This window comes from Nilaparvata lugens, chromosome 4 (assembly GCF_014356525.2).
Source record: "Nilaparvata lugens isolate BPH chromosome 4, ASM1435652v1, whole genome shotgun sequence".
Taxonomy (NCBI): Eukaryota; Metazoa; Arthropoda; class Insecta; order Hemiptera; family Delphacidae; genus Nilaparvata; species Nilaparvata lugens.
Window position 1 is genome coordinate 23,467,342 of NC_052507.1, and position 27,353 is coordinate 23,494,694.

Sequence of the window (27,353 nt, forward strand, 5' to 3'; positions counted from 1 at the left end):
AATGTGTATTTTTTCGAACGCACCTAGCTTGAGCATGTGACTGCATCCAAAGTCCTGTACTGGGTTGATAGAACTCGAGCGCCTTGACACCCTTGTAGGCCATATCCAGCCATACGGCGTAGAGAATGGTTTCAGCGTCTGCTCCTTCGTGGTTGAAAATTTTCATCACTTCGTTCTCCAAACTAAGGTAGAGAGCCACACTCTCCGCCCGACACTCCTCATACGGACTGCTCAATTTTTGGAAAACAGTGTCGTAGGTCTCACCATCGTTGTACCAGGAATCGATGGGCTTGTTTGTGAGTGGATTGATGACCGAGCTGTCAAAGTTGAACGAACCATCCTTGTTTTTCATGAGCAGTTTTCCTGAGCCATGCCCCAGCAGCTCATGCAATGCCACCACCACTTCGAATGCCTTCACAATGTTCTTATTCAGCAATTCGTCGTCTTCTGCTTTCAGGAAGACTAGCTTTTTACTGACTAGTTGAGCAGGGACTACGTTCCCTAGTGTTACGTTCTTAAAGCCTTCGTCTTGTCTTATCTCATCATCTGAAAAAATAATTAAATGAGTTTTAGTTATACGTTTCATTATAAATCGGCAATTTTTAAATCCTATGCTATCAAACGAACAATTTCTGTTTATATGTCACCGGATCTCGAAAACGGCTCTAACGATTCTCACAAAATTCAGAACATAGTTGGTTTATAATATAAAAATTCGATTGCACTAGGTCTCATCCCTGGGCAAACTCGCTGAAGGACATTAAAAGGATTTATTATTCATCTTTGGAAAAACAGCTGATAATTTCGCCGTCTGTTGATGATGGAAGTGAGTGAGCAAGTGCATGTGTATAGGACAAAATTATGACTCAGCTGCTGAGCTTTTGTAACCAATCAGGTACTTGGGGCCGGTTGCACAAAAACCGGTTAAATTTTAATCCTGATTAATTCCAGTACAACCTACCTATCAGAGAAGCCATTTTTTTGAAATGGTCTTCTTTGATTTGGTTTTCACGTGGAAATAATTGGGATTGAAATTTAACCGGCTTTTGTGCAACCGGACCTTTGTAAGAGAAATTTTTGCATTCCTCTGGAAAATAATCTCAATCCACTGTGATTAGATAGAACCTTTCTGTATGAACTATAAATATATTATAATTTATTCTTACGTAATAAATTTGTTAAGCTTTTGTACTCCAGAGCGAAGCTCGGTTCCCCGATATTTAGTTTGAAGTTAGGACTTTTTTGGAATTAATATTTTGCTTATTTCGGACATTCATAAATAAATTTTTTACAATAAGAATGCCTTTCAGTGACTTGTTGATTTAAAAAGGAATTTTTAATTCGTTGATTCGATGATGTTGGTAACATAAACTGCATTTATGCACTCGTATGAATGTGAATTGGAACCGTTTGAGGAATAAGCCATTTCTGTATTTCATCAAGTTTGAATGAATAAATAAATACCTACATATACTATTCAAATACGATTATTTTAGGAATAAAAGGAGAAATATATCAACGTATCGATTGAGTAAACAATTTCAATCTTTTGTTTTGTTATTTTCTGTTTGACATGCATATTTAAAATAATTGTCTCTCTAGTTTTTGGTTTCAGGTGTGGAATGAATCATGAACATAACCTCAAGACGTTTTAGTTTGAATATAAAAGTCAGTTCAGTTGAAATCTCTGAAGGTATTAATAATCATGACCTAAAAAATTGCTACTTACAGTTAGGAATGTTAATTCCGCTAGGCACGCCGCTACTGCCAAAGGTAAGCACATCCAAAGACGTGAAGTCCGGTTTCAGGAATTTATCTTTTTCAAAGTTCTTATCCCATGGCAACTTTTCTAAGAAAGTTTCAGCTGAGTCTACTAGCACTTGGTACTTTTTGGACATTTCTTTGTTAACTACAGCCACAAATCCTTCGAACTCCGCTCTCACGCCCGCTGGATCACGGTAGTTCTCAATGAAACCAATATATCTGTAATAAATCAATTTTATGATTAATTCAAACTCATTACATGACGCTAAAAAAACAAAAGAAGAAGTATCATAAAAAATAACTTGTAGATCCTAAACAGGAGGAAAACAGTGAAATTATTTAACAAATTATTAAAATTCTTGGAATCTAAACAAAAGTTTAAAACGATAGTTTTCAACTATCAATAGAGCCCTTTACTCAGTTCGAGAGTACGACCAGCTTAGTTGAAATTACAATCAGAATTCTTGTTTCATAGATCAAACTTTTATGACTGACTAGTACGTAACCCATGCTCCGCAAGGAACTAATTAATAACTTTACAAACTTGAAGTAATGGAATCTTGAAGAATTGGAAATAGGCCTATAACAATCCTTGGTGAATTAAGAATCTATATGCTAAATTCCAAGTTAATCAGTCCAGTAGTTCAGACGTGATGAGTCATACGTGAATTTCCTATCCAATACGTGTATAAGCCAGTTCTTCCGTTTATTATAGTATAGATGACGGTAGAATATATAATAGCTAATAGCAATAACTAATAGGTCTAGACTATATTAATCCAATTATAAAACCAACTTTCACACTACCTTTCTTTTCCTCACCATTCTTTTACTTGATATTAACTTCTAAATCTGATTTTTCACTAATTTACTTCATTTTGAATATTATTTTAGTTAATTTATATTGACGAAGCTGATATTTTTGTAAGTTGATTCATTCAATGTTCAAACAATGGAAATGCGAATAAATAATTTGAATCTTAGCAAATCAACAATAAGAAATTTATATTTTTTTATTTAAAATAACATTTGTTTATGCTTTAGTGAAATAACCAAAACTGAATCAATGGGTAGATATGAATTAATAAAGGAAATTTATGCTAAAACGTTAAGTTGGTCAATGTTATATTATCTAACTTTGAAAATCTACTATTCAAGGTAGGTAGATAACTAGATTAACTAGTTGAAAAATAATTCCTCTATATTGGGAACATCGTATTCCATTAATATTTCTTATATTTTAGGCAATTTAGTGGGTATTCATCCAGTGTTGAGAGTGACTATGCCGGGACTCATAACAGTGCCGAGCGCCTCCTATAAGGATATCATATCATATCCATACTGGGGACGCACGACAGTGTTGAATTCCCCAGCATGGTTGACTCTCAGTTCAGGCATTGTGAGTCCCACACAAGCTTACCTTCCTAAGCTTATATCTGTGCGTAATTGCATTCGGTCCTAATACATTTAGTGTTTAAAGAAAGATGAACACTGGAGAGATTGTTTGTAACCTCAGATTCTTTATTACAATCAAGAACTTCACTTGCAGAAATTTCAATGCTGAATATTATCAATTACAATGGAGATTTGATTCTACACAAGATAGATAATAAACTGTGAATGCCCAGAATATTAATTTGAGAGCAACTCACATAGAAATAGGCAATAAATTGAAGAATTAAAACTTACGTTTCAACGACAGGACCTTTATCACGAATCCAAAACCTAGAGCCATCCTTATGATCCTCTAGCTTTCCAGTCTTGAAACTGCTTACATATTTTTCTAACATATTCTTTTCATTACTATTCGCTGCAAACTCCTATAAAAATAGAAAATGAGATAGATATGTATTTATTAAAGATATTTTATGAGTACAATATGATTTATAGAAAATATTCATGAGCATGTGGAGTGAAATTATTGTGTGGAGTTGAAGATTATGGAATAAGAGATCAAAATCCCTATTCTATGGTGAGGTCCACGCTATAATGGTAGTGGAGAAAGATAGGAGAACAAAGTTGCCGATCCTCAGTCTTGTCAACGTCTTCTATAGACGGTAGCTGACACAGGTTTATTGGTGTAATATTAACTGTTCATTCTCGTTTAAAATAATCAATTATATTTTATTAAGCAAGAAATTATATTTTTCAATAATTTCATAATGAATTTTCATAATTGAGATGAAATATTTTAATTAATATTGATTCTACATTGTTAAAAGACGATATGGCAACAGAGCAAAGCGAGAAAGAGATAGCGCTATCCGCTTTGTTGAATGATAGACAAGGATAGCAATACCATTACTAATCGAACACTGACATAACGTGGACCTCACTATAATACTGAATGTTAAATTATTATAATTATATAAATATAATGCAATGAAAAAATGATACATGAAAAAATTATATATGCGTATGCTGTATTTGCATATTTACGCAATTATGAAAAAGCATTTCATTGCAATTCAAGTTTTGAACTGGAATATTAATAAGTCAATTATGAATATTTAGAGATCATTTGTTTGATGTCTGTTATGAAGCAGCTTTCCTTGATATTCAAGCTATTAAATCTAACTCTTCAAGTTTTTTCAAGTTCGGAATAGGCACACACACTATAGCAGACAAAAATAATAACATCACAAGATTTAACAAGGAAATATATAAATGCAGTCTGACACAGACAGGCAAGTGTCAATTCGTCAAGATTAAATCAGTAGTTTTACTGAAGCTTGTCTAGCCTGGTATGTGCATATAGAAAATGAACTGACAAAACAACTTTCTTATCATTCGGGTTTCTTACTGTTGAAAGTAAGAGAGGGAACTTGATCATTTCAAAAGTTCGAAAGTTGACCGATTCACAAGTATGGGACACTTTAGAGAATACATTTAAAAGTACACTTAATACATTACATGAAAAACATACATAGAAAAACCATGGAAATAGTGAAACATGAAACTTACTTTAGCAGCTTCCAGATGCTTGCACACTTGGGCAAGTATTGGTGAATAGTCGCCTCTTGTGACAACAACCTTCGAGTTCCTGAAATCTTTTTCACCCAGCATGAAACTTGCATCAAACCCTGAATCAACAGATGCTAGTCTTATCTGCAAGTAAAATAAAAACAATAAATATGAAGTCACAGAGAAAGGATTTATTTCACTGGATGGTGTTTATGAGCAAAGCTTGTAGCAATAAGTTGCAAAAGTTTTTCCTTCATTTTTCACTAAATTTGCAGCATACAATATTGAAATTTTGATAGAACCAGGCAAAACTCACTTGATGGAGAAAAGTGGTTCAGCAGTATAATTAAATACCAGGTTGAGACATAATGTGATTGGGAAGTGTTTACACATTATATATATATAATTATTAACAATAAATTGAATCAAGATTTATAAATCTGAATGACTTTCAAATGGAGCAAAATTCACAGAGAAATTCGTTTCTATCTTTTTCTTGGCCCATTCCTCATGAAGTAGAAATATATGGAAATCATAATGATTTGAAATTTCTATAATTATAAATAATCATTGAGGATACACTAGTGTACTGGAATATCAATTCAAAAATCAAACCTTTTACACTATATCCTAAGTGACCAGTTTATTTACATTTGATAACAGCTCTACTACAAACCTCATAGACAGGCTTTCCATCGGCATTCACAGTTTTGAAGGTTCTGCAGTTGTAGCCGTCCATTCTATTTTCTTTCAGGAAATCGGTTATGAGTTTTCCGTCTTCCTCTGTACAGTTTGATGAAAAATATGTTGTTATGCCCTGAAAAATATCAGAATATATCTTGAAAATAAAAGTTTAAAATCAGTTGACAAGTTCCAAAAAGCCTATTATAACTATAAGCTGACGTTATAACCTTACATTTTCAACGGGTTAGATGAAAATTAGAAAAATAATGTTTGTGAAATTAAAGAAAAGTTTTAGGAAAATCAGGAAAAATTCCCTCCGCATATAAATATGAATTTGAAACACACTTATCTAATGTGAAGAATTTCTGTTACTAATACTGTTCTGACTCTTCTGTCTTTATAATATCTGCATTTTTACGTAGTAATTTTATTAATATTACTAAAGTATTATCTGGAGTGGATCAGTGAGATGTTTATTTCATTGACTGCCGTAATACTGATATAAAATGAAGTTTTTCTTACTGATTCGGAGAATCCGAGAGATTTCTCTCTTTCCGTTAACGAATATACATAATTTTTACAGGCATTCCACAGTGTATCGATATGGACTGGTTGCAATCGATATTTTGGACTGGATTTGATAATTGCTTCAAACTTTTCAATGGGCAGATTCGGCAGAAACTTGGTGTCACCAAAACCTTTGTAGTTACCCGAGTTCCACAGAAATGTTGCTGCGTAAACAAGGAACGCCTGCAAAGTAATTTTTTTCAATTAAAAATGAAATTCACAGAATACAATCGATGAGATAAATACGAAATAGTTGATTGTATAGTAATTTATACATTTGAAGAATTAGTAGAATTCAAAAATCTTAATCCTAATGCAATGAATAAAATAAATACGATTATATTTTAGATTTTTATTACCTATTCAAGACCACGAATTATTGATATAATTATCAGATATCACATCCATACTAGCATTAAATGAACATTATCAATAATTTGTTTTTTGCAGTTATCTTGTGTTATGATTCAAACTTCTTAACAATAATCTAACTTTCAATTCACGTCATATGTGTCGTTTCTACCGCGGTGCCACGACATAATGATATGAAATAGTACTTCTTTTAGATACTGTGGTTTCTACAGAACAAAGAACAATAATTATATTATCTTGTCATCAACTTAATTTCAAATTTTGCAAAAATTTTATAGATATATCAACTACTTTTTACAGCAGACGTTGTTTCTTACCGTGTAGTCGTCATTTGAAACATGCTTTAGAGCTTCCTCTTTAAAATCACTGAGTGAATGCTCAGAAAATATGTTGTAGAACAATTCGAATAGAGCCGGAGATTCAGGTGATGTCTGGAAAAGATAACGAAATTTCTAAATTCAAACAAAATCCTCCAAATTAAGAGTTTAAAAGTCCCTAGATGTTTACATTAAAAGCTATTGATCTTGCAATATCAAAAGTAGATATCCTGTTACATAATAATTAAAAATACGATAATTTGAAATAATTAATTTAAAATACGATAATTTTGATACTGATGCCCAATTACATAAGTGAACAGCGGAACACTTATTTGAAAAATTCCATAATACATTGGGCGAAGTTATTTTGTTATTTATTAAAATAGACTTTTCATCCAGCCACCTATTTAAATTCCTTATAAAGTTTCATGTATGAGACCAATCTTATCCTTCACACATACGGTAACATTCCTATCGCAGCTATAATTGTCTCGCTTTCCTGATGGATTCAATTACAGCCCTGAAAACATATTCCATGACTTTCAAATTCGATTCGAAGAAAAGGTTGAGAGAAAACGAGTTTGACATCACTAAACGAATTATAATTATTAATGACTTATTATGGAGTATTTTTGGTAAGCCAGCGTTGGTCATCAGTGTCGCAGCTTCAGTGTGTTATAGCTGTACGCTGCACCGGTTATGGGTTCGATTCCCATTCCATCTAGCATTTATTGTATCATACCTCAATTCACGCACAAGTAATATCCTACTGTCAGCAAACTAAGAGTAAATCAAGTGGTCAACCACTTTTCAACATCAAGTAACCGATGCTATTCTAGGACTCTTCAATTTTAGCATGGGTCAATTTTTTTAAGAACCTTCAATTTTTTGATGTTTTTACTGGTGAATAATATTTACCTGGAGTAGAATGATGAGTTCACCATCCCAAGCGGCTTGACTCAGATGATGGGCGTACTTCTTCTCAGCGTCGTTGAGTGCTGCAAACGCCTCCGAGCAATCCACTTCAGAAAACGGCACATCGTTTGAAAGAACGTAATCTTTTGTTGACATTTTCAACTGATTATTGGCTGCACTGCTTGCACTCAACTGAAACAAAAAATCTCATTAAACACGTTTGTTAAATTATGGGATCCAGTGATACTTTAATATTTCACGATTTCAACATACAATGTACAAAAATCTGGTGTGGCGCACTCACACAACTTTCCTTGCCGTTATGAAAATTGATCACCTGACGCTAGTGTTCCCGCGCATCTCAAGTCTACTATTCAAAGATTTGAGCCAGCTGGTGACAGGGCAATAACGCTGGAGACACACATCTGCTATCTCTTCATAGTGAATCATTTGATAGAATCAACAGTTGCCAACAGTTTGCAATTGGATAATCACATTTTCTCGAATTTCGAGCTTATTTTCAATTTTAGGTGAAAATGTTACTGAACATTAATTGTAGAGATCATGCTTAATCTTTTCCACTAAATTTTTTTTGTTTAAATTGTATCTGTAGCCTGATAATTGGGAACCTAAAATCGAACTTTGCATAGATGGGGCGGAGCTCCTGGAATTTTTACAGATATGGGACTTGTTGCAGTTGATAGAGCTTATCAATGACTATTCCAGGTATAAATTTGATCAAAATCGTTGGATCCTTATATTGTAAGGACCTTACGTTCCAAATTTCAAGTCGTTCCGTTAATTGGGAGATGAGATATCGTGTACACAGACGCACATACACTCATACACACACACAGACCAATACCCAAAAACCACTTTTTTGGACTCAGGGGACCTTGAAACGTATGGAGATTTAGAAATTGGGGTTTCCTTTACTGATTATAATTACGTCCATTATTGAAATTGATAGTCTAAATTTTATCCGAATTCAATGAGCATGAAACTCTATTATTATTTTTGTTGCTGCATTTAGGATATTCTAAATTTATTCCAATGAAGCTACTTCGTTCTATAATAATAATGAGTTACTACATATTGTCACGTTATTCTTTATATTTAAATAACGATTAGCCTCCTGCTTGGCATCAGTCGGTAAAGCATGAGATTTGATATAATTAGGTCGTGGTTTTCTAATAGTATTCAGTCTTAAAAAATCTTGATAGGCCTAGATATGGGCTTCTCCAATAACTCTTGTAATTCAATAAATAATAAATATATATATATATTAAAATCTCTAGTATTTAGTAGATTTATTTGTATCTAATATACATTTTTATCTCAGGGTGCAAGATTCGGCACCTGACGGAATAGGTAGAGCCATTCATCTAGTGAATTAGAACTATAATAAATTATCGCAAATTGTATTGCAAAAAATTAAATATTGTATGCATATGTTTTAATAGCCTAGATTTCGTACTTCTTTGATTAAATAGAAATTTCTAAAATATTGATCTATATTTTTCTTTCAATTAAATACCTTTAATACTAATTTTACTTGCGCAAGTATTACTCTTATTAATTTCTCAATTTATAATAAAACCCTTTCGGCGAGCTAGCTTTGATCATCAGATTAATTCGAAGCACTAGGGCGCCCATCACTAATTCAAATTTAATCACTCACGTGTCGAAAATCTTCTTGTAAGCCGCCGATGTCGATCCAACTCCATGCGGTCCGGGAATATGGTAGCCGGAATCGTCTCCTCCAAGGGGTTATAAATTTAATTAAAAATGAAAAATGACTTCTGCTTCACTATAGCATCACGAAGTCTTTTAAGAAATTTAATAATTTACTTTAACTTTAACTTTTACAAAATCATTAGTAAGGTACTTCGCTCTAAAATATTTGGGGTCCTCTTATGGTGGCATTTGGCTGGCGAGTGCTGGTTCTTCCTTCTCAAGTTTTACAGATCCTCTTTTCGACTTTCAAATTAGCATAAAATTTAAATATCTTAGTCCTCCGCCATTTAGGTTCAAATAGATCTTACAAAAAATACCAAAATATTGCTTAGATTATATGATTAATAATTTCTTTGCATTCGAGCCATATCGATAACATAGATTACACAAATTTTAACACAGAATCTAGTACATTTATATAATATATAGAAATATTTTTGAACTGGCCTACAGTTGCCGCCTATTAACTGCCGTTTTACTATTGGTGCATGCAAATTTTATTCGGTATTCATGCGCCTGGTAACTCTTATTTCCTGAATACATTAAATTATTTTTATTTGGTTTTTTATTTATGCTCTTTGCATGCTAGTTAATATTCTATACATTAATATTAATTCCATGCTACCTAATAATTAGCCACGTGGACGGGTGTTTTTTCATATTGCACACCATCTGATTGCAATAAAGCTCTGCCAAGGGGTTTTGGTCAGATTCTACGTTCCTCGGTTTGATCGATCTCTAGGTCACCGATCCGTGAATACATGTACATAACCTCAATCTTCAAATATTTTATATAATAATCTATTTATGAGCAGTAAACTTCCTTCAAATCCTTTTTAGGTTCTTGTACCATTTAGCCAGAATAAGCTGATGCTATCTAATCTTAGTTATTATCTATTTGGCGATATTAGCCAGTTACTTTATTTCAGACCTATTACTGTTTCTGTTAGGGCTTTTTGTCTACCCAGATTTAATATGTTACAATATACAGTACGGTAGTAACTTTCTACTCATTTAGATCAAAGCTTCTACCCGCAACCAGCCAATAAAGTGAAACTCAATTCTACTTCAAATTCATACACCTACGATAAAAGAAGCATAATTTATTGTAAGGTCTGAAGCAATAAAATTTGATGTACATAATAAATCGAAGAGACACCAACTTATATTGTTTGTATAATACCATAAATTGAATTTTTTGTCAGAAAATCAGATACCATTGACAGAGTGAGGAAGCAGAATAAATTGCAAGTTTGCATATGAGGTAAGAGACCGAGTTATATACGGTATACGAGAACTATATAATTAGTTGTTTCATTCTAACAACAGCAATTATTCATGTGGAAGTGAGGTGATATTTACTTATTCCAAATTCTAAGACAAAGACAGATTCCCCGAGTACTTTCTAATAAAATAATGTGAACATTATTTAGAGCACAATGATATCAATTGAATTAATAAATTAAACCCAAATGTATGAAATGCTCATTAATATGGGACAGGGTAGGCCCTAAGACTAGTATGATGTCTTACCTGTATCTTTGAAGTAATTCAACTTATGTTAAGGTGATACCCAATATTCAAAAATCAGAATAGGAGTTTTCTAAAAATACAATGACTAAGCTAAAACTGAACAATTTGAAGCAAACTAAAACACCCAAGTGGCTACGTCAAAACAGAGAATAATTATAATCAATATAACTTGAATAACACTTGAAACGGGTAATTGAAGTGGAGATTGAATCAGACTGAATGATGAGTAAGCTACAGAACGCTCTATGAACTTCCTTTCCAGTTATCAGTAATAATACAAGTGATTACGATAAGAATGACTAATCAGAACTATTGCGGAAGAAACTGTAGTGAAGGAGGGAAGCATCGCAAAATTCAATCAAAAACTTTTTATCTCCTTCATAATTTTTGTGATGAAATTAAATTTTTAGCCTCAACTCCACTCAGAAAGTGTGATTATATTTTTAGCCTCAACTTCACTCAAAAAGTGTGATTATATAACTTTGATTGTATAACTATTATTGCTATAAGGTAACATTTATATAAGATTAGTATAACACATTTTCCTTGTGCTAGATACAGAGTGGCCCAGAAACCTCGTATTTTCGGTTCATTTTCTAGTTTTCAGCCATTTTCGCCAATTCAGTAATCGTACAGAAAAATTCTCTATCGCCTTTTCTTAGATTATGGAATTCTAAAATAGAATTGGATGTTATAATCTCAATATATTTCATAATTTGAAAAAAGGCGAATTTTTCTGTTCGATTACTGGATTTGGCAGAAATAGCTAAAACTGGAAAATACAAAATGGAAATCTGTAACTAAATATAAATGGAAATCTGTAACTAGTACTAGGAAAATTTGCACGAAAAAATTGGTTCTGGACTTCTCTTATGTATTCAAATAGTATATTAGAAAATCAGAACTACAATATAAATTGCAAGCACACCCCCTTTTTTATGTCAAATGGAAATTTCAGAAAGGAAATTCTGCATGAAAAAATTGGTTTTGGACTTCCTTATGTATCCAAACAATATACCAACTACAATCAAAACTACAATATAATTATTGTAAACATCAATGTAAGTTATATAGTGACTGGACTATTTGTTGAATTTGTAATTTTATCAAATAGTAGACTACTGTATTTACATTTTACTTGTTATTATTTTTTCCTACAGTTACGTTGAAAAGTGGCCATTGCTGCACTGATTACAGAACGCAAAGAATCACTTTTCCGCTCTAGTGCGGGAAAAATTTTTCTGCACTCCAGATTTGCAACATGGCAACGCAAAATACTTAGTAGGTTATATGGAGCAACAGTGCAGCAAAATCAAAATGAAGTTGGTAACAGTGACTGCTGTGGCTGCTATAGTGAGCAGAGGTGCAACGAAGCACAACGCGCTAATTATTATTCATTATATATTATAACCAAGGGCAACGAGAACTTTAGGATTTTAGGATTAAGGTTTTTATCAATAATAAAATTACACAGAAAAACATTTGATGCATTTCAGGCAATTTTACCCATAATTACCCACTTTTCATATTCAATGGTAACTGTAGGAAAAACTTAATGTGAAATACGTGCGCAAAGTTCCTCTGCTGCACTCAAGAAACCATTCGTAAACGTTTCTTTCGGTGCAGCAAACTGTCACTTTGCGCACTAGTTGCACAAATAACTATTACCATGTATTTTACTTAATAATTCGTTCATTTTTTGATCTTCAAATTGCGTTTAATTTATTAGCGTTTTTGTCTCAATTCTTTGTACCGTATAGAACATTTTAATAATTGAATTATTATTATTAATTTGGGTTTGAGTCAAAAATTGTGTTCAAGACATGCCCTCCAAATGTCTTTGTCGATTGGTATATTGTTGCAAGACTGGAGATTTCACACTCATTACTAAATCTGCTGCAACAGTTGCAGGGAAATTTGTAAAAGTGTGAAATTATACATCAAATTAAAGATAATTCAATGCCCTATAAGCTCATAATAAGCAAGGTTTTTTCATCGATTTTTAAAAAGTTATAAGGGCAAACATAGAAAAAAATTGGAGGCAAACGGTTTTTTTAAATGTCACACCTTCAAGAGCGGATATCTCGAAAACTAGAGGAGATATAGAAAAAGTTTGAATATTGTAGGAAATTGTGTAAGCTTTTATTTGTTATATGACAGTCAAGTTCCTAAGATAAGAGCATAGTTTTCGAGTTTTATGCGAGAAACCAAAAAATAGTACTTTAAACCATCCCCACCCCCTTAGCACAGAGGGTAGAGGTGGGGACTGTAATAGGAATATGAGTAAACACGACATAAGTATTTAATACCTTTAGAAAGGTTTTTAATAACTTGAACTATACAGGTTTCGAATTGGAATGAGTTTGGAGACTTAGTAACAGTAACAAATTCAAAACATATGTTGTTATACTACATTCTTCCCCCCCAAAGAGTTAATGAATGTAATCATTCAAATAATAATTAGGAGGTCTTCTATTTCTAAAACTTCTTCTTGGATATGTATTTTGGTTTTCTTGTCCAGTAGTCTGTTGTCTAGGTTGTAAGCTCTCGGCAGTAGTACTAGTTTCGTTTTCTTGGTTTTGGGTTGCTTGAGGATTATGGAAGTATTCAAGTTCAGGTTGGGAAGTTGGTAATTGAGAATTTTCATCATTTTCAGAATCGGTTTGTTCTTCGTGACTCTGTTTTTGTACTCTCCAACTGGAGCAAGATGACGTGTTGATACTGTGGTTTCTCTTCCATCAGGTAGCTTTACATGTGCATACTCAGCATTTCCATGTAGAAGTTGGACCTCTTCAACAAGTGGCTCATATTTAGATGTTCGATTGATTTTTTTTAAAATAGACAGGGCCGGAATTGAGAAGCCAAGAAGGAGCTGAAACACCATTGTTTCCAGATCTACGTGGGTGTAAGAGCATACGCTCATGAAGAGTTTGATTTGTGGCTGTGCAGAGTAAAGTTCTTGTTGAGCTAAGAGCATCTTCTAAAACTGACTCCCATTGTTTTATTTCTAAATTAAGTGATTTCAATGCTAGCTCAATCGTTTTCCATAGAATACCATTATATCTTTCAACCTCTCCATTACCTGCTGGGTTGTAAGCAGTGGTTCTGCTAGTTGCTATTCCATGCGAGTTTAGGTAATTTTTCAAGTCTTGACTCATAAATGATGTTCCTTTGTCTGAATGTATGTAACTAGGAACCCCAAACGTAGAAAACAGGGTTTTCAGTCTTGATTTAACTGTAGATGATGACATGTCTGGACATGGGAAAGCAAAAGGGAACCGTGAAAACTCATCTACTATTACCAATAAATAACGATTTCGACTTGATGAAGGCAGAGGGCCTTTGAAATCGATATTTAGCCGTTCAAATGCAGACGTGGCTTTAATGAGTCCCTTTGTGTTTGAAGAATTTGGGCTTGACAGCAGCACACACTTTGCAGGAGTTTGTTATGCGTCTGATTTCATCAATTGAGTAGGGTATGGCTTGTGCTACAATGGCTTGTGCTTCTTTCTCAACACTTGAATGTCTTTGTTCTGCTGGTGAAAGTATCCTTGAGAAGAATGCAACTGGACGGTTTGATTGAGTCAATGTAGCAGCAATGGTGCTCTCAGATGCATCAGTTTCCACAATGAATTGTGCTTCAGGGTCAATGCAGCTTACTACAGATTCAATTATTTCACTTTTTAGTTTCAAACGATTGTAACCCTTCTTTAGACAAGGGAAATGCAGTACGTGCAAGAGGAATCACCTCAGTGGCATAATCTGGTATTAGTGATGCATAATGTGAAAACATACCAAGGGTCCTCTTCATCGATGCAGTGTCTCTAGGTGGAGGTAAATTTTTCAGTGGTTCCAATCGGCTGGGGTCAGGCTTGATAGTTTTGTTAGATATATGATAGCCCAACAAGTTGATTGATTACAATGAAAATGAAGACTTCTCATTATTGAAAGTTAGGTTGTATTTGTTTGCAGCTTTGATAAACTTTTTCAAGTTTATATCGTGTTGCTCCTGTGTTTTGCCACAGATTGTAACATCATCAAGGTAAGCATAAGTGTCTTGTAGCTGTTCAGACCGTAAAAATTGGTCAATTACACGTTGGAACACTGCCACTCCATTAGTGACCCCAAACGGAATGCGTTTAAACTGGTAGAGTTGACCACATGCCTCAAATGCTGTGTACTGCTTTTCTTCTTTCCTTATCGTAATTTGGTGGTATGCACTTTTCAAGTCGATAGTACTGAAAAACTCATAATTTGCAACTTTGTTTAAAATATCATCGATTCTTGGTAGCGGGTAAGCATCCAGTAATGTAAAACGATTTATAGTTTTGAAGTGATCAATGACCATTCTTTTCCTATGATTTTCATTAGTAACCACTAACGCTTGAGCTCTCCATGGAGAAATGCTGGGCTCTATAACATAGTCTTTAAGCATTTTACTTATTTCATTTTCAATAAACTTCAAATCATCCGTACTGTGTCGATGATATTTGATTGCAATTGGTTTACATTCCGGTTTTAAATTAGAAAACAATGACACCGGTTCTACAGTTGAGGCTGCCACGCTGCATACGGTTAACTGCGGCTTTTTTCCACCAAAAACTACTTTAATACTTTCATGGTTTTTCAAAATATCATGTCAAACAATTATATCCGCACAAAGCTCTGGTAATACCAAAAGATTTGCTTGTTTGTAGCAGTGATCAAAAATGACAAGATCTACTAAGCATTGCCCTGTTATATTGGATGTGATTGATGTAGTCGCCATTGATACAGTACCTACCCCTACCTGGTCTTATAGGAAGACCTAGGTTAAGAGCAGTAGTATTGTTTATAAGACTCAGAGATCTCCCTGTATCTATCAAAGCAGAGACAGATTTTCCATTAACCAGGGCTTGTACTGTACTCTTTGTCAATCCTCCGGGCGAAGCTGCTAGGTCAATAGAGTTCATAATATTTTTAGCTTTTTTTGATTGATTGGTTTGTAATTTACTCGACCTGCAGACCTTAGCAAAGTGCCTCTGTTTTCCACAATTATGACAAATTGTATTTTTAGCTGGGCAGCTGACCCGAGGATGTCTCACATTACCACAAAAATAACATTTTTTATTAGCAGCAGCTAATAAACAGTTTTCTAAATTATGTGATGTTGAAACAGTATTCAAATTGCTTGCTTGAGTATTTTGGGAAGAAGTTGCATGTAGTTGGGATGAAGATTGGAAAGCTAATTATTGTTCATATGCAAGTTCCAGGGATCTGGCTTGACTATATGCCTCTTCTAGTGTTAATGCAACATTCTCTAGTAAACGCTGGCGAATTGTAGGAGACTTCATTCCAGCAATAAATGTGTCACGAATATAATCATTCCTATTTCTTTCAGCCGTCACAGCTTTAAACTCACAGTCCTTACTTAATAGCACAGAATTACAATTATAGGATATAATTAGAGGGCTATATCATTCCAGTTATAATTATAACGGCTGGAATGCTCCCTAACCCGTAATTCAAGTCTGTATGTGTGTGTGTGTATGAGTGGTTCCTCTCTTTCTTCCTTTTTCTTTTCTTTCTTTTCCCTTCTTTCCTTTCTTCTACCGGAATAATCTATGGATTTGGACTGAAAATTCTCAACTGTATTCACTTTTCTCTACTTCCTTTTGCATAACCCCCTTTACGTACCTAAATTCGAAAGGAGTTCAAGTTTTCTCTTTTTTTATTTTTATTATATTTATAGAATATATAATTATAATATAATAAAAAATTAAATATAATTATTATATTTATATTTTTTTTCTTGTTAATTTGTTTTCTAAGTTATTGTTTTCTTTTACTTTAGTTCATTGTTATGATGTTGTTTTAGTTGTAACTTAGAATTGTATGGAGGGTTAAGTGTAAGAGAGGGCCGGCTGCGCCCTAACTTCGCCCTCCTAGGTTTTTAATAAAGGCAGCGATTCAATTCAAATATTTGGAGTGATGAAGTTGATAAGTGTTTTTGGCTTTTCAGAGTCTGATGATTGTGGTGCGATACTGATAATAAAGTTCTGAAAAGTTTTGTGCCAATGTGTCCATTCCTTGCTTGCAGTTGATAAGTTTGAATCCACACTAAACTTGTCTGGCTTTAGTATCGTATTAATTTCACAATATCAAGTTATTAAAATTGTAATAGGAATGAGAGTAAACACGACATAAGTATTTAATACCTTTAGAAAGGTTTTTAATAACTTGAACTATACAGGTTTCGAATTGGAATGAGTTTGTTTGGAGACTTAGTAACAGTAATAACAAATTCAAAACATATGTTGTTATTCTACAGGGACTTTTGATATGTTTACCTTCTTACTACTGTACTCTATACAGAACTGCGCTGTCAAAAATTGTCTTCTCAAATTTTCCCTCTATACGGTACCCTCTTTTGAGCATTAAACCTGCATTTAGCACCTGGGCTAAAAATCTAATAACTAATTTTTAAAAGTTTGAACATTGTTAAAGTTGAAAAAAGTCGCCCGGTCGGGAGACGAACTATGAAGTTTTGCGTGGTTGGATAGTATTCCTCCTAGATCAGGAACGGAAGATGTGAAATTCGATTATTTTAATGCCGCAGCCTCATGTAGGCCCAGCCTGGTTACCCAACGCAGGTCAATGAAGGCCAGAGGCGGCCAGCGCTGGCAAACCACCCTACACACTGGCGCTGGTCGACATTGGCATAAAAACTTCTCCAATACAGCTGTTCTGCAGATAATGTGTCGGTTTCTAATGGATCTCGAACAAGTTGTTTTTTTTTTTGAATAAACGGCTTTTCTACTCAACTACCTCATGCATGAGAGGAGCTAACAAAGTCTATTTTTTCAGGGACCCCCTGCAAGTCTCTCAAGCAAGGAGACTCATGTCAGTTCATAGAGCTCATGGTTATCCAGGGTTTGAATTTTAAAACATTCAGTCAAGCCATTTTTGAAAAATCCAGCAAAATCCATTTTTCTAGAGAATTTTGCGGAGCTCCTGCCATTTTTGCAGAAATGAGACTCATGTCAGTTGATAGGGCGTATAAATATTAGCTTACCAGGGTATACATTTGAAAAAATCATTAGAACAGTTATCGAAAAAACATGGTTTTCAACTAATTTCCCTCCATTTTGTATTGAATTTCTTATTGTGTAAGGAACTTCAGTTCAAAATTCTAAGTCAATCCGTTGATTAGGAATAGAGTTCCTATTCTTTGGACTCACGAGACCTTGAAACTAGAAATTTGAGAATGAGATTGGGGTACCTTAATTTTTTTAAAAGCAGTGATTTCCTTACCTATGGTAGTAGGTAAGGCAAGGACCGGGGATCAGAGAGATACCCATATACTAGACGACTAGAGGTACAGTATAGAGAATAAGCATTATAGAGGTTCTTTCTCTTTATGTATGGAGGCTGTTAGATATTCAAAGTGTGTGAAGTGTGAAAATAACCATAAAGAGGAGATTGAGCTACACTATTGTTACACCATTGTATTGTGATAGAACAGAACATTAATATTACCTCAGCACTTGAACGGCAGAAATGAAAAGAATGATTTATAGACAAGAAGAAATAAATAGGCCAGGTTGCACAATAGCCGGTCAAATTTTAACCGTGATTAATTTCACGAGAACCATTCAGAGAAGGCTTCTCTGATTGGTTCTCGAGGAATTAAAAACGATTTAAATTCAACCGGCACATAGTATGTTGGATTCATAATCAATCTTAAACCAATAACAATATTCAACAATAATATTATTCTTACCTGTCTTCTTAATAAATTCCCACCCACACTGCGGATAATATCACAGGGATGCACTAGTTTTTTGTAAACACGTGACAACCTGTGCACTCTGCCTAGAGCTGGCACTAGCTTTGAACTCAACATCTTCAAACTGCGTTGCTACCCAAGTGAGATTAGGATTTCATCAACACAGAAGTCATCAACAAAACCTGCAAAGGGCCGCACAGATTTACGGCTCAGAATCTTCAGAAAGAGAAACCTCTAGGATGACAGTCATCCCCACATTTACAGGCCTATCAATCCAACAAAATTGATGATTTTCCAGAAAATGTTGTCCAGTTACGCCAATTTACTCTATTTTTTAGAATGAGATCAAGATGCTAAATGTCAGAGAATATCCACTTAATGAATTTATAAAGAAAATGAATACCGTATACTTAGAAGGAACTTTGCAACTGTGGCATAGCAAAAGCAATTATAATGTGAATGCCACACAATTTAAAGGAATGACACCACAGGATTTATTCTTGCAATGTAGAGTTTGACGTGAATAAAGCCTCACTACTATGTTATTCAGAAGCACATTACAGTAGGTATGTTGGATATATTGTTATCCAATTAATCAGAATTCGATAAAAATCGAAGTAAAAACGATAATAGAAAATAACCATTCATTTGAAAATATCTATAAATTTCATTACAGTGTGGCACTGATAACTCATACTTTTCACCAGAAAAGTCTTCAACAAGGGACTTTACCATTTGTTTACAGAAAATAGCTAAAAACTACATGCAATTACACCTACTCATCCACAAAAAGTCTGGATAGACTTTAAAAGAGCACACAACAGTAGTAAGTGTCTCCATTTAGTCACATTCTCTTGGATGTGAATGACAAATAATAAGAAACACAAAGCAATTTCTAGTAGGCCTATACTTTCAAAAATATCTGATCCATTCTACCTTTCACGTGTTTTAAAATTTCAAAACCAATGCATGTTTTGTTTAACTGGTCAAGTAAGCCAAAGATTATTGTTTATTAACATGGCTAGACCGACTGTAAAACTGAATCAATCAATTTAAAAATACAGTATGTAATACACTGTAGGCTTGTTACCGAACCTATGAAGAATGAATAATATCTGAATGAACACTTTCATTGGAAAAATTATGTAGTTCAAGGAGAAAGATTATTAGGATACCGTAACATGTTCTCAATCAACAGCCTCTCAACTTTATAAACAAATAATTTGAAATTTCAATCATGGAATAAAGAACCGAAATAGTATTAATGAGAACGTATGCCTTCAGGGCTACTTAATTTCATTTTTGTAAAATACCACCATAGTACCCTTCCTTATTGAGAGCTTTTTATTATAAAATTATATATAATTTTTATTATTAATATATTATGTTAAGTATTAATGAGATTTTCCGTCACAGCTAGTGTTTTACTGCTTCGTACATTTTACCTCCAAAAAATAAAACCATCAATTGAAATAGGTAGGGCTAGTTGACAATTTTTATTTTCCAATAGTGTATCAGATACTCAAATATTATTCACCCCATTTTTTATGAATAACTACAATAAGGAGTATTTGAATATAAAAATAAAAAAACTATTCTTTCAAAAAATGCATAAGCATACATTTTAATAGTACTAGAATAAGAGGAAACAAATACATGAGCTAAATGCGACAATACAAGAAAGCAAATTCTATCTCACTTGCAAGTGAGTTGCAGCTATAATGAATTTCCAATTAATTCACCTTTCTTTTCTAATACAAGACGGTTTCAATTAAATCATCAACACACATATAAAATGTACAAGATCTAGAGAAAAATAATCACTTTATTAAATAATTATCGATATAGCCTAGTAGACCTATAGGCTATCTTTTTGGTTTTTATTGGAAAAGTAGTACAAAATAGTTTAAAAATATATCTGCAGTCTCATCGAATTGCTTAATGATACAATTTATTAAGCTTATTAAGAGGTAATGTGGTATGTAGTCTATCAATACTTGGACTGGCGAATTAAAAGCCAGTAATAAAATGAAATAACAATCCTGGAGTCAAACCAAAATGCTTATTTTACACCAAGACTAGGGACACAAAAAGTATATTTCACAAGAGGGAACAGGAAAGACTGTTTTCAAATTTGTAATTTTCAGTTTAAATTACACAATAATTAAGAGAAAAGAAATGTCATATACTTCTTGAAAATTATATAATTGATTTTGAATGTTTATTAAAATTTGAAGAGAGACAATTTAAAGTTTAATTATTGCTTCTTTTAATCAACGATTTTTTGTATATAAATAAATAGAATGGGCCGATAATAATCTACAATGGTTTAAAATGTTCTACATGTATTTAGGAAGAGAGAGGCAGGCAAGACAATCACCATATAATTTATCTACCGGTACCAAGTAAACCATAATATAGCAAATTGAGAGAAGACTCAGTATCGATATTCACGGTACCAATGCTGAATTACATACTTTCTAAAGTTCTAAATTCTAAAAATGCATCAGTCTTTTTTCTAAAAATCTAATTCAAACTCAAAAAAGATTTGACTGAGCCAGTAGTTGGCAATTCAAATTGTGGATTGAAAATTATTTTTTATTTCTGATAAATACGGTGATCAGTATACACGATCACTGTTTGTAAACACTTAGGGCCGTTTGCACAGTGACAGTTTAAACTAAATTTCATTTTAAACTGGATTAAATCCGTATCAAGTCTCGTTTGTTATAATGTGTTTCATTTTGAGTTCAAGCCAACATCTAATTAAATCGAGTTTAAGCTTTGACTGTGCAAACGGCCCTTAATAGAAGAAACTCATGTACTGTATTTACTCATGAAGTTGATCAAGATTTTGCGAATCTATTAATGAGTTCAATTAGATTAAATTGATTTGACAAAGTAAGTATTCTATGATAAATATCAATTCAAGTAGTTTTCATCATTATGGACACCCAAATCGATATAACATCTTGAACCAGGATTGTAACTAACTTATCCGAGGTAATTTTCTTGAGAATTCTACAGGAGCTTGCATCTAACTTATTATTTGAGTAAATTTTAAAAAGGTTACATTTTTGTAGTATAGAAACTAGCGAACTACGGATTATAAACTTATTAGAAATAGTAGAAACTAACAAATCACAATTGAGCACACACAATGTTTAATTTTTCTAATAATTCCCTTAAATCTAAGCTCACTCATTTCTTAAGATAATATTCAAATCAATACAATAATTAAAGTAAAAAATTAGTATTAAATAACTATCCTAGAATGTTATATAACTAGTGAAATAGAGACTGATGATTAGTTCAATAAACAATAATAAAAATATTGTTTGTTAACGTTAAGTAGCTTGTTACACAAAGTAAAGAATACGATTGTGCAGATTCCATTCATTTTATTTAATAATATTCTAGAACATTTACATAAGCAGTTTTTTTATCACTTTTGCATTAAAAATAATTTATAATTAATCCAGTATAGTTTAATTTGTAATCATAATTCTTCCTACCATAATATTTAACCTACAATAATTCAATTTGTAATCACAATTTGAGGCCAATATAAAGTCGATGTTGACTCTTACTATTTATCTTAGTATCCATCCTACTTTTATCAATAATTTTTCATTGATTATGTGTGATGATTCATATCTAAAATACCGTTAGAACCTGTTAGTTCTACAGTTTTTTTCATCTTCAAATCTAATCTAACGTACTTCTAAAAGCATTTTCCATTCTGCTCAACAATACTTTGTGATGTTTTATAAAAAATGTGTCAAGAGGGCAAGTGATTTTTTGAACTAATTATTTGAATAAATTAATAAGAATTGAATTACAATTATTACCTAATGTGTCAGGAAAAAAATATGTTGATTCTAGTAATGAATCAATTCAGATATTTGAAAAAATGAAACTGTATATTCAATACTAATACTGAATGATAAATTATTATATAATGACTTCAATGGAATGAAGAAATGATACATGAAAAAATTATATATACATATGCTGTAGGCTATTTGAATATTTACTCAATAATGAAAAAGCATTACATTGCAATTCAAGTTTTGAACTGGAATGTTAATAAGTCAATTATGAATATTTAGAGATCATTTGTTTGATCTCTGTTATGAAGCTTTCCTTGATATTCATGCAATTAAATCTAACTCTTCAAGTTTTTGTCAAGTTCGGAATAAGCACAAATGAAAATTGCTGAATAGTTCTTTGCTCACAACTTTGCTTGAATTAGTAACAATAGTTATATTAATTGACTGAGAGATTATCTTTCGGATTTTCAAACTGAATAAGCTTCTGCAAGGTTTTATTGGAGAAAAGCAACTTTTTCAAAATTAATTAGGTTTCTCCAAGTGATATCCTATCCTGCGAAGAAGCCGAGCTTTAGATGAAACTAGCTTTAGATGAAACCCGTGCTTCGCACTAGGGGAAATGTTGTGTTGTAAAATGCAATCTCCTTATGTCCATAAAACAGTATAAAATATAATTATTTTGTCAAAATTACAGAGTAATTTTACCTATCCCGTACAGGTACAAGTCAAAACCTTCTTTTATAATATTATAGATAAATAGATAACCATTGTCAATTGTCACTGATATTGATGGGCCAGTATTAATTTGAAATATTTTAGAATTTTATAGTTATCGGAAAATTTTTAGATCTGTTTAAATAAGTGTGTGCTTTAGTTTAATCGGTAACTGAAATATATTTTTGGTAACTTGGATGTTTTTTGTTTTGGTAACAAGAGAAATAATTCAATGACGGAAAGAATGTTTTTTAGTTAAAATTAATGAAAACTCAAGGTAAATTTATTTTTCTTCTATGTACACCCTGAATAACTGGATTTGAATAGAGCTCCGGGAACTAAAGTTTAATTGAAAGAGTATTTTTGAAATCTATATTTTTAATAATATTTTGTTTAAATAGAATAGGCTAGCATACTAAAAAACTACTGTTGAATCTATAAAGTGAAGAATTTCGACCACCTTTTTATCCAATTCCGTCAAAATAGAGTTAACTGTTACAAACATGCTACATGCATAAAATAATTATCAGAACAATATTCAATGAATAAGAAAATGCAATAATAATGATTAACTAATTAGGAATGAATAGAAAAAACTCATATTTTACCAAGCTTTGTTGTGTTCACAAGAGTTTAAACAAATTCAGAAAGTATTTCATTCATTGATTAGAATAGTGAAGGACTATTTTATTTTGTATTATCGTTTACACATCATCATTAAATAAATGATGTGATGAATATCGACTTTTCAAAAATTTTGCAATGTACTTATAGGGAGCTCAGAATGTTCGAACAGCATTGAAAAGGGCTACAATGACAAATGAGTTACATTTAGCAAAGAAAATAATTGTTTCAACTAACAACTTTTGATATTTTTAATTTGAGTCTGTAATAAATATTGACTTATTGATTGGAATAAAATTAAAATGATCCTTAATTAAAGACAACCGAAAAATGTTTAGTTCAGTCTAGTAAAAACCGGCACTTCAAAGAAGGCAAATAATATTATACAATCACTTTAATTGGAGTTTAATTGATTCAAGATTTGTCAAGTTCAAAGTGTCATACTTGAAGATTCATACCACCAAAGCGGATTGAAGCATGCAAGAAGAGTTGCATGACTCTATTCAAGTTAAACCATATCAATACAAACATTGTTGGGCTGCTCGTTGCCGCAGCCTGACTGTGACTGTCGTCTGCCACGTTTTCCATACAAGTCAGCATAACCTTCGGAGCTGGCTCGCTTGAACGAGTCACCAGCACCACTGTGGCGCACCGGACTCGAGTCACACTGCTCTTCTGAGTCATCATCGTCATCATCATCATCATCGTCGACGTCATCTTCCGACTGCTTGGTGGAATGCGGACTGTAGCACGTTTCTCCATCGCTGTAGTAGTCGTTCTCTCCTTTTATCTCGGCATTCTCCGGCTTCATAGTGTTGTAAGCTCCATTGCTGGATGATGATAGTCTCGCGTCCACAGACCTGATTCTTCTTGCCTTGAAGTGACGTGGCTTGTATTCGAGATTCTTACCGTTTTGACAGCACATGGGGCATTCCCAGCTGTTGGGCAGATCGTCGTTATTAATGCCTTTGGTTCCTGGACATTGTTCTTCCATGCACTCCCGATGGGCGATATCATAGCAGACACAGCACTCCATCAGTGTGCTACCTTCATGGCTTTTCCTTACCACTGGAAATTTTATGACTTCTCCCCAACCATCCAAGTCACAGAACTTACAAACAGCACAAGTAGGCAGTACGGGCTGAAGACAATTCCTCTTTACACAAGTCTGTTTAGCCTTACCAGGTCCACCAAATTTAGGCATGTCCAAACAGTAGATACACTCTCCACAGTCAAAATGCTGGCAAGCTTCACAATTCCTGCATCTTGTTCTTCTTCGTTGGGCCTTTCCTTTTTTCTTCAATTGATACATGCCAGTTTTTTTGTATTTCCTCTTTTTTACCTTAGTTTGATTTCGAACAACCTTCTTTTCAGGACTCACATAGGGTAATGACGTTCTTGGCTTCTCAGCAGGAGCTTTCAAAACTGGCTCACCAGTTACAGCGCAAACCGGGTCATCATTTCTGTGTTCTTCAAGCAATTTTCTCACATTTTTCACCAATGCTCTTGGGTCAGTGATCAAGTCAGGAATGTTTTTCTTATTGAGAGGGAGATCATGGAGAAAGAATATTATTGCTTTTAATCCTCTGTACTCCCAAGGTGTGAGATGAACATATTTATCCAGAACATCATTGTTTGATTCATCTGTTTCATCGAGATGACTTACTCCATAGAACCTGTGAACATACTTTTCTAAGACATACCATAGCATTTCCGTAAAAAAAGGGTAGCGAAATTTCTTTGGAACTCGAGTTGTATCTTCTACTTGTGCGATACGAAGCTGTTTGTCCATACCATAGGAATGCAGAAAATTTCCTCCAAATACAAGTGAATCTTCGGGTGTGAAAACTGCATGTATCCACCCAGTAGGAATGAAAAATGTATTACCCGCTGTCAGTAAAATCCTTCCACATGAATCAACAGTGTCTCCAAAGAAAATATCTCCTTGCTTTCCAGACAAAACCCACTTTTCATATTCTTGAACGTTCTGTTCAGTAGGAGGGATTAACCAGAATATTTTGCTACCCTTCAAGATATGATACCAGACCGAAGTTCCTCCAAAGTCTATATGGAAATCTGTGTAGCAATCCTTCACAGACATCAGACAATATTTTTGAACTTTAGGATACTTCATTTCATCAATAGCATTGGTGGATGAGCACTGTGATTCTTTCAAAAACTGAGGCCAAACAGAATTAACCCAATCAATTTGTCTGACAACAGATGGTGCTTGCACATAATGTTCGAGTTTGGTATGACTGAATTCCAGGGAAATAACATTTAGAAGCCGATCTCTATCGTTCTTGTTATAATATCTTTCCCATTCCCTCATCGACATTTCAAAATTCTTTTGAGTGTTGACATCCATAACATCCAGTTTTCTTCTTGATCCAACACACAATTTAACATCATTTATAGAAAAGTTCTTTGAAGGTACTTGAAGACCTAGCCCCGATTTTTCTCTAAACAAAATTGGAGTTTTGAAGCCATTACTTTGAAGGTACTGGATGTTAAAATCAGCACCTTGCATTTCCTTGACATAGTTTTGAGAAAATCGATCACTCTCCAACTTATCAATAAGATCAAAAGTGTGATGTCCGTCGATTTCATCGTCTGCCAAAGCCCACTCATCTGAATACAATTTTCTAAACTTCCTGTCACGAAGCTTCCTTGTTTTTTCAGTTCCAGTGGCGTTATTAGAATTACTCATTTTAAAACAACGTATGATTTATTTGAATAAATTGAATTGAAGAGAAATTTACATTAAAAGTTGAATTTATAAAGATAAGACCCTAATTGAACACACTGCAACACGATCAACTTTGTATTATTAGTATTATTATAGCGCGTTATAATCCATTGTCTTTTTCTTCAAGAGTAGTTAATTCATATGAGTCACTAATAAATGTTCAAATACAATCAAATACTCTATTTACAGTTTTGTACATAGAATCGGCGTTGAACACAAACAATTGTCAAGCACTCGTAACTTATAAACAAATCCAGATCGGCCATAACGTGCACAAACTTTTGCACGTAGTTCTATTACAAAAAAACTAAAGCTATTGTACCAAAATAGTATTGATTAGATTTTTAATTTTCAATCACTTCACAGACTAGAAAGGTATTTATAGAAACGTTTTTAAAAATCTGTTTGAAAAGCCACATTTTTGAAAACTATGTCACAGCATAACTGAAGGGGTTAGGTCTATGGTGTATTCGATCGAAGATAAATTAACTCAAGCTGAATTAAATATTTATCCAAATACGGAAAACAAACCAAATTGCAACCAAATGATAGTACAAACCAACTTTTTAAAAAGTTTCAAATGAAATTCAACATTTCTAAAATACGTAAATCACATACTACACAATCCGCAATTCACGAACCACAACTGTTGGCAATGGCATCTGAAGCAAAAGTAAAATGTCTGAATACATAACTGTCGTCGGCTTCGAGAGAATAGGCAAAACAATGGTCAAATTTAGTTAATAAATTTATGAACAGCAAATTAAATTAACCATTATTTTTAAGAAGTATTATTAATAGTAAAATTA

General features: G+C 33.3%; 2 protein-coding genes across 4 annotated transcripts in view; both read right to left on the reverse strand.

The window, feature by feature from the left end:
- LOC111047212 (dipeptidyl peptidase 3) overlaps positions 1 to 27,353 on the reverse strand; it is a 29,752-nt gene that overhangs the window by 2,113 nt on the left and 286 nt on the right. Inside the window, exons 2-10 of one of the 3 annotated variants that reach the window (XM_039427137.1) lie at positions 18,619 to 18,806; positions 7,590 to 7,778; positions 6,669 to 6,782; positions 5,935 to 6,162; positions 5,405 to 5,545; positions 4,729 to 4,872; positions 3,454 to 3,584; positions 1,730 to 1,983; positions 24 to 546 (exon numbers count right to left, since the gene is read on the reverse strand). In XM_039427137.1, the coding sequence (XP_039283071.1) occupies positions 24 to 546; positions 1,730 to 1,983; positions 3,454 to 3,584; positions 4,729 to 4,872; positions 5,405 to 5,545; positions 5,935 to 6,162; positions 6,669 to 6,782; positions 7,590 to 7,778; positions 18,619 to 18,741 (1,847 nt within the window). In that variant the 5' untranslated portion in view covers positions 18,742 to 18,806. Of the gene's footprint in view, positions 1 to 23; positions 547 to 1,729; positions 1,984 to 3,453; positions 3,585 to 4,728; positions 4,873 to 5,404; positions 5,546 to 5,934; positions 6,163 to 6,668; positions 6,783 to 7,589; positions 7,779 to 10,856; positions 11,086 to 18,618; positions 18,807 to 27,353 lie in introns of those variants that run through there. The other 2 variants (XM_022332908.2, XM_022332907.2) reach the window with 2 other exon arrangements.
- Positions 20,218 to 27,336, reverse strand: LOC111047214 (jmjC domain-containing histone demethylation protein 1-like). Its single transcript, XM_022332909.2, has one exon. The coding sequence runs from the start codon at positions 26,503 to 26,505 to the stop codon at positions 24,304 to 24,306; it is 2,202 nt and encodes a 733-aa protein (XP_022188601.2). The 5' UTR covers positions 26,506 to 27,336; the 3' UTR covers positions 20,218 to 24,303.

Bases quoted from the DNA above. Each gene is read 5' to 3' on its own strand.
- LOC111047214 (XM_022332909.2), bottom strand. From the start codon at position 26,505: ATGAGTAATTCTAATAACGCCACTGGAACTGAAAAAACAAGGAAGCTT.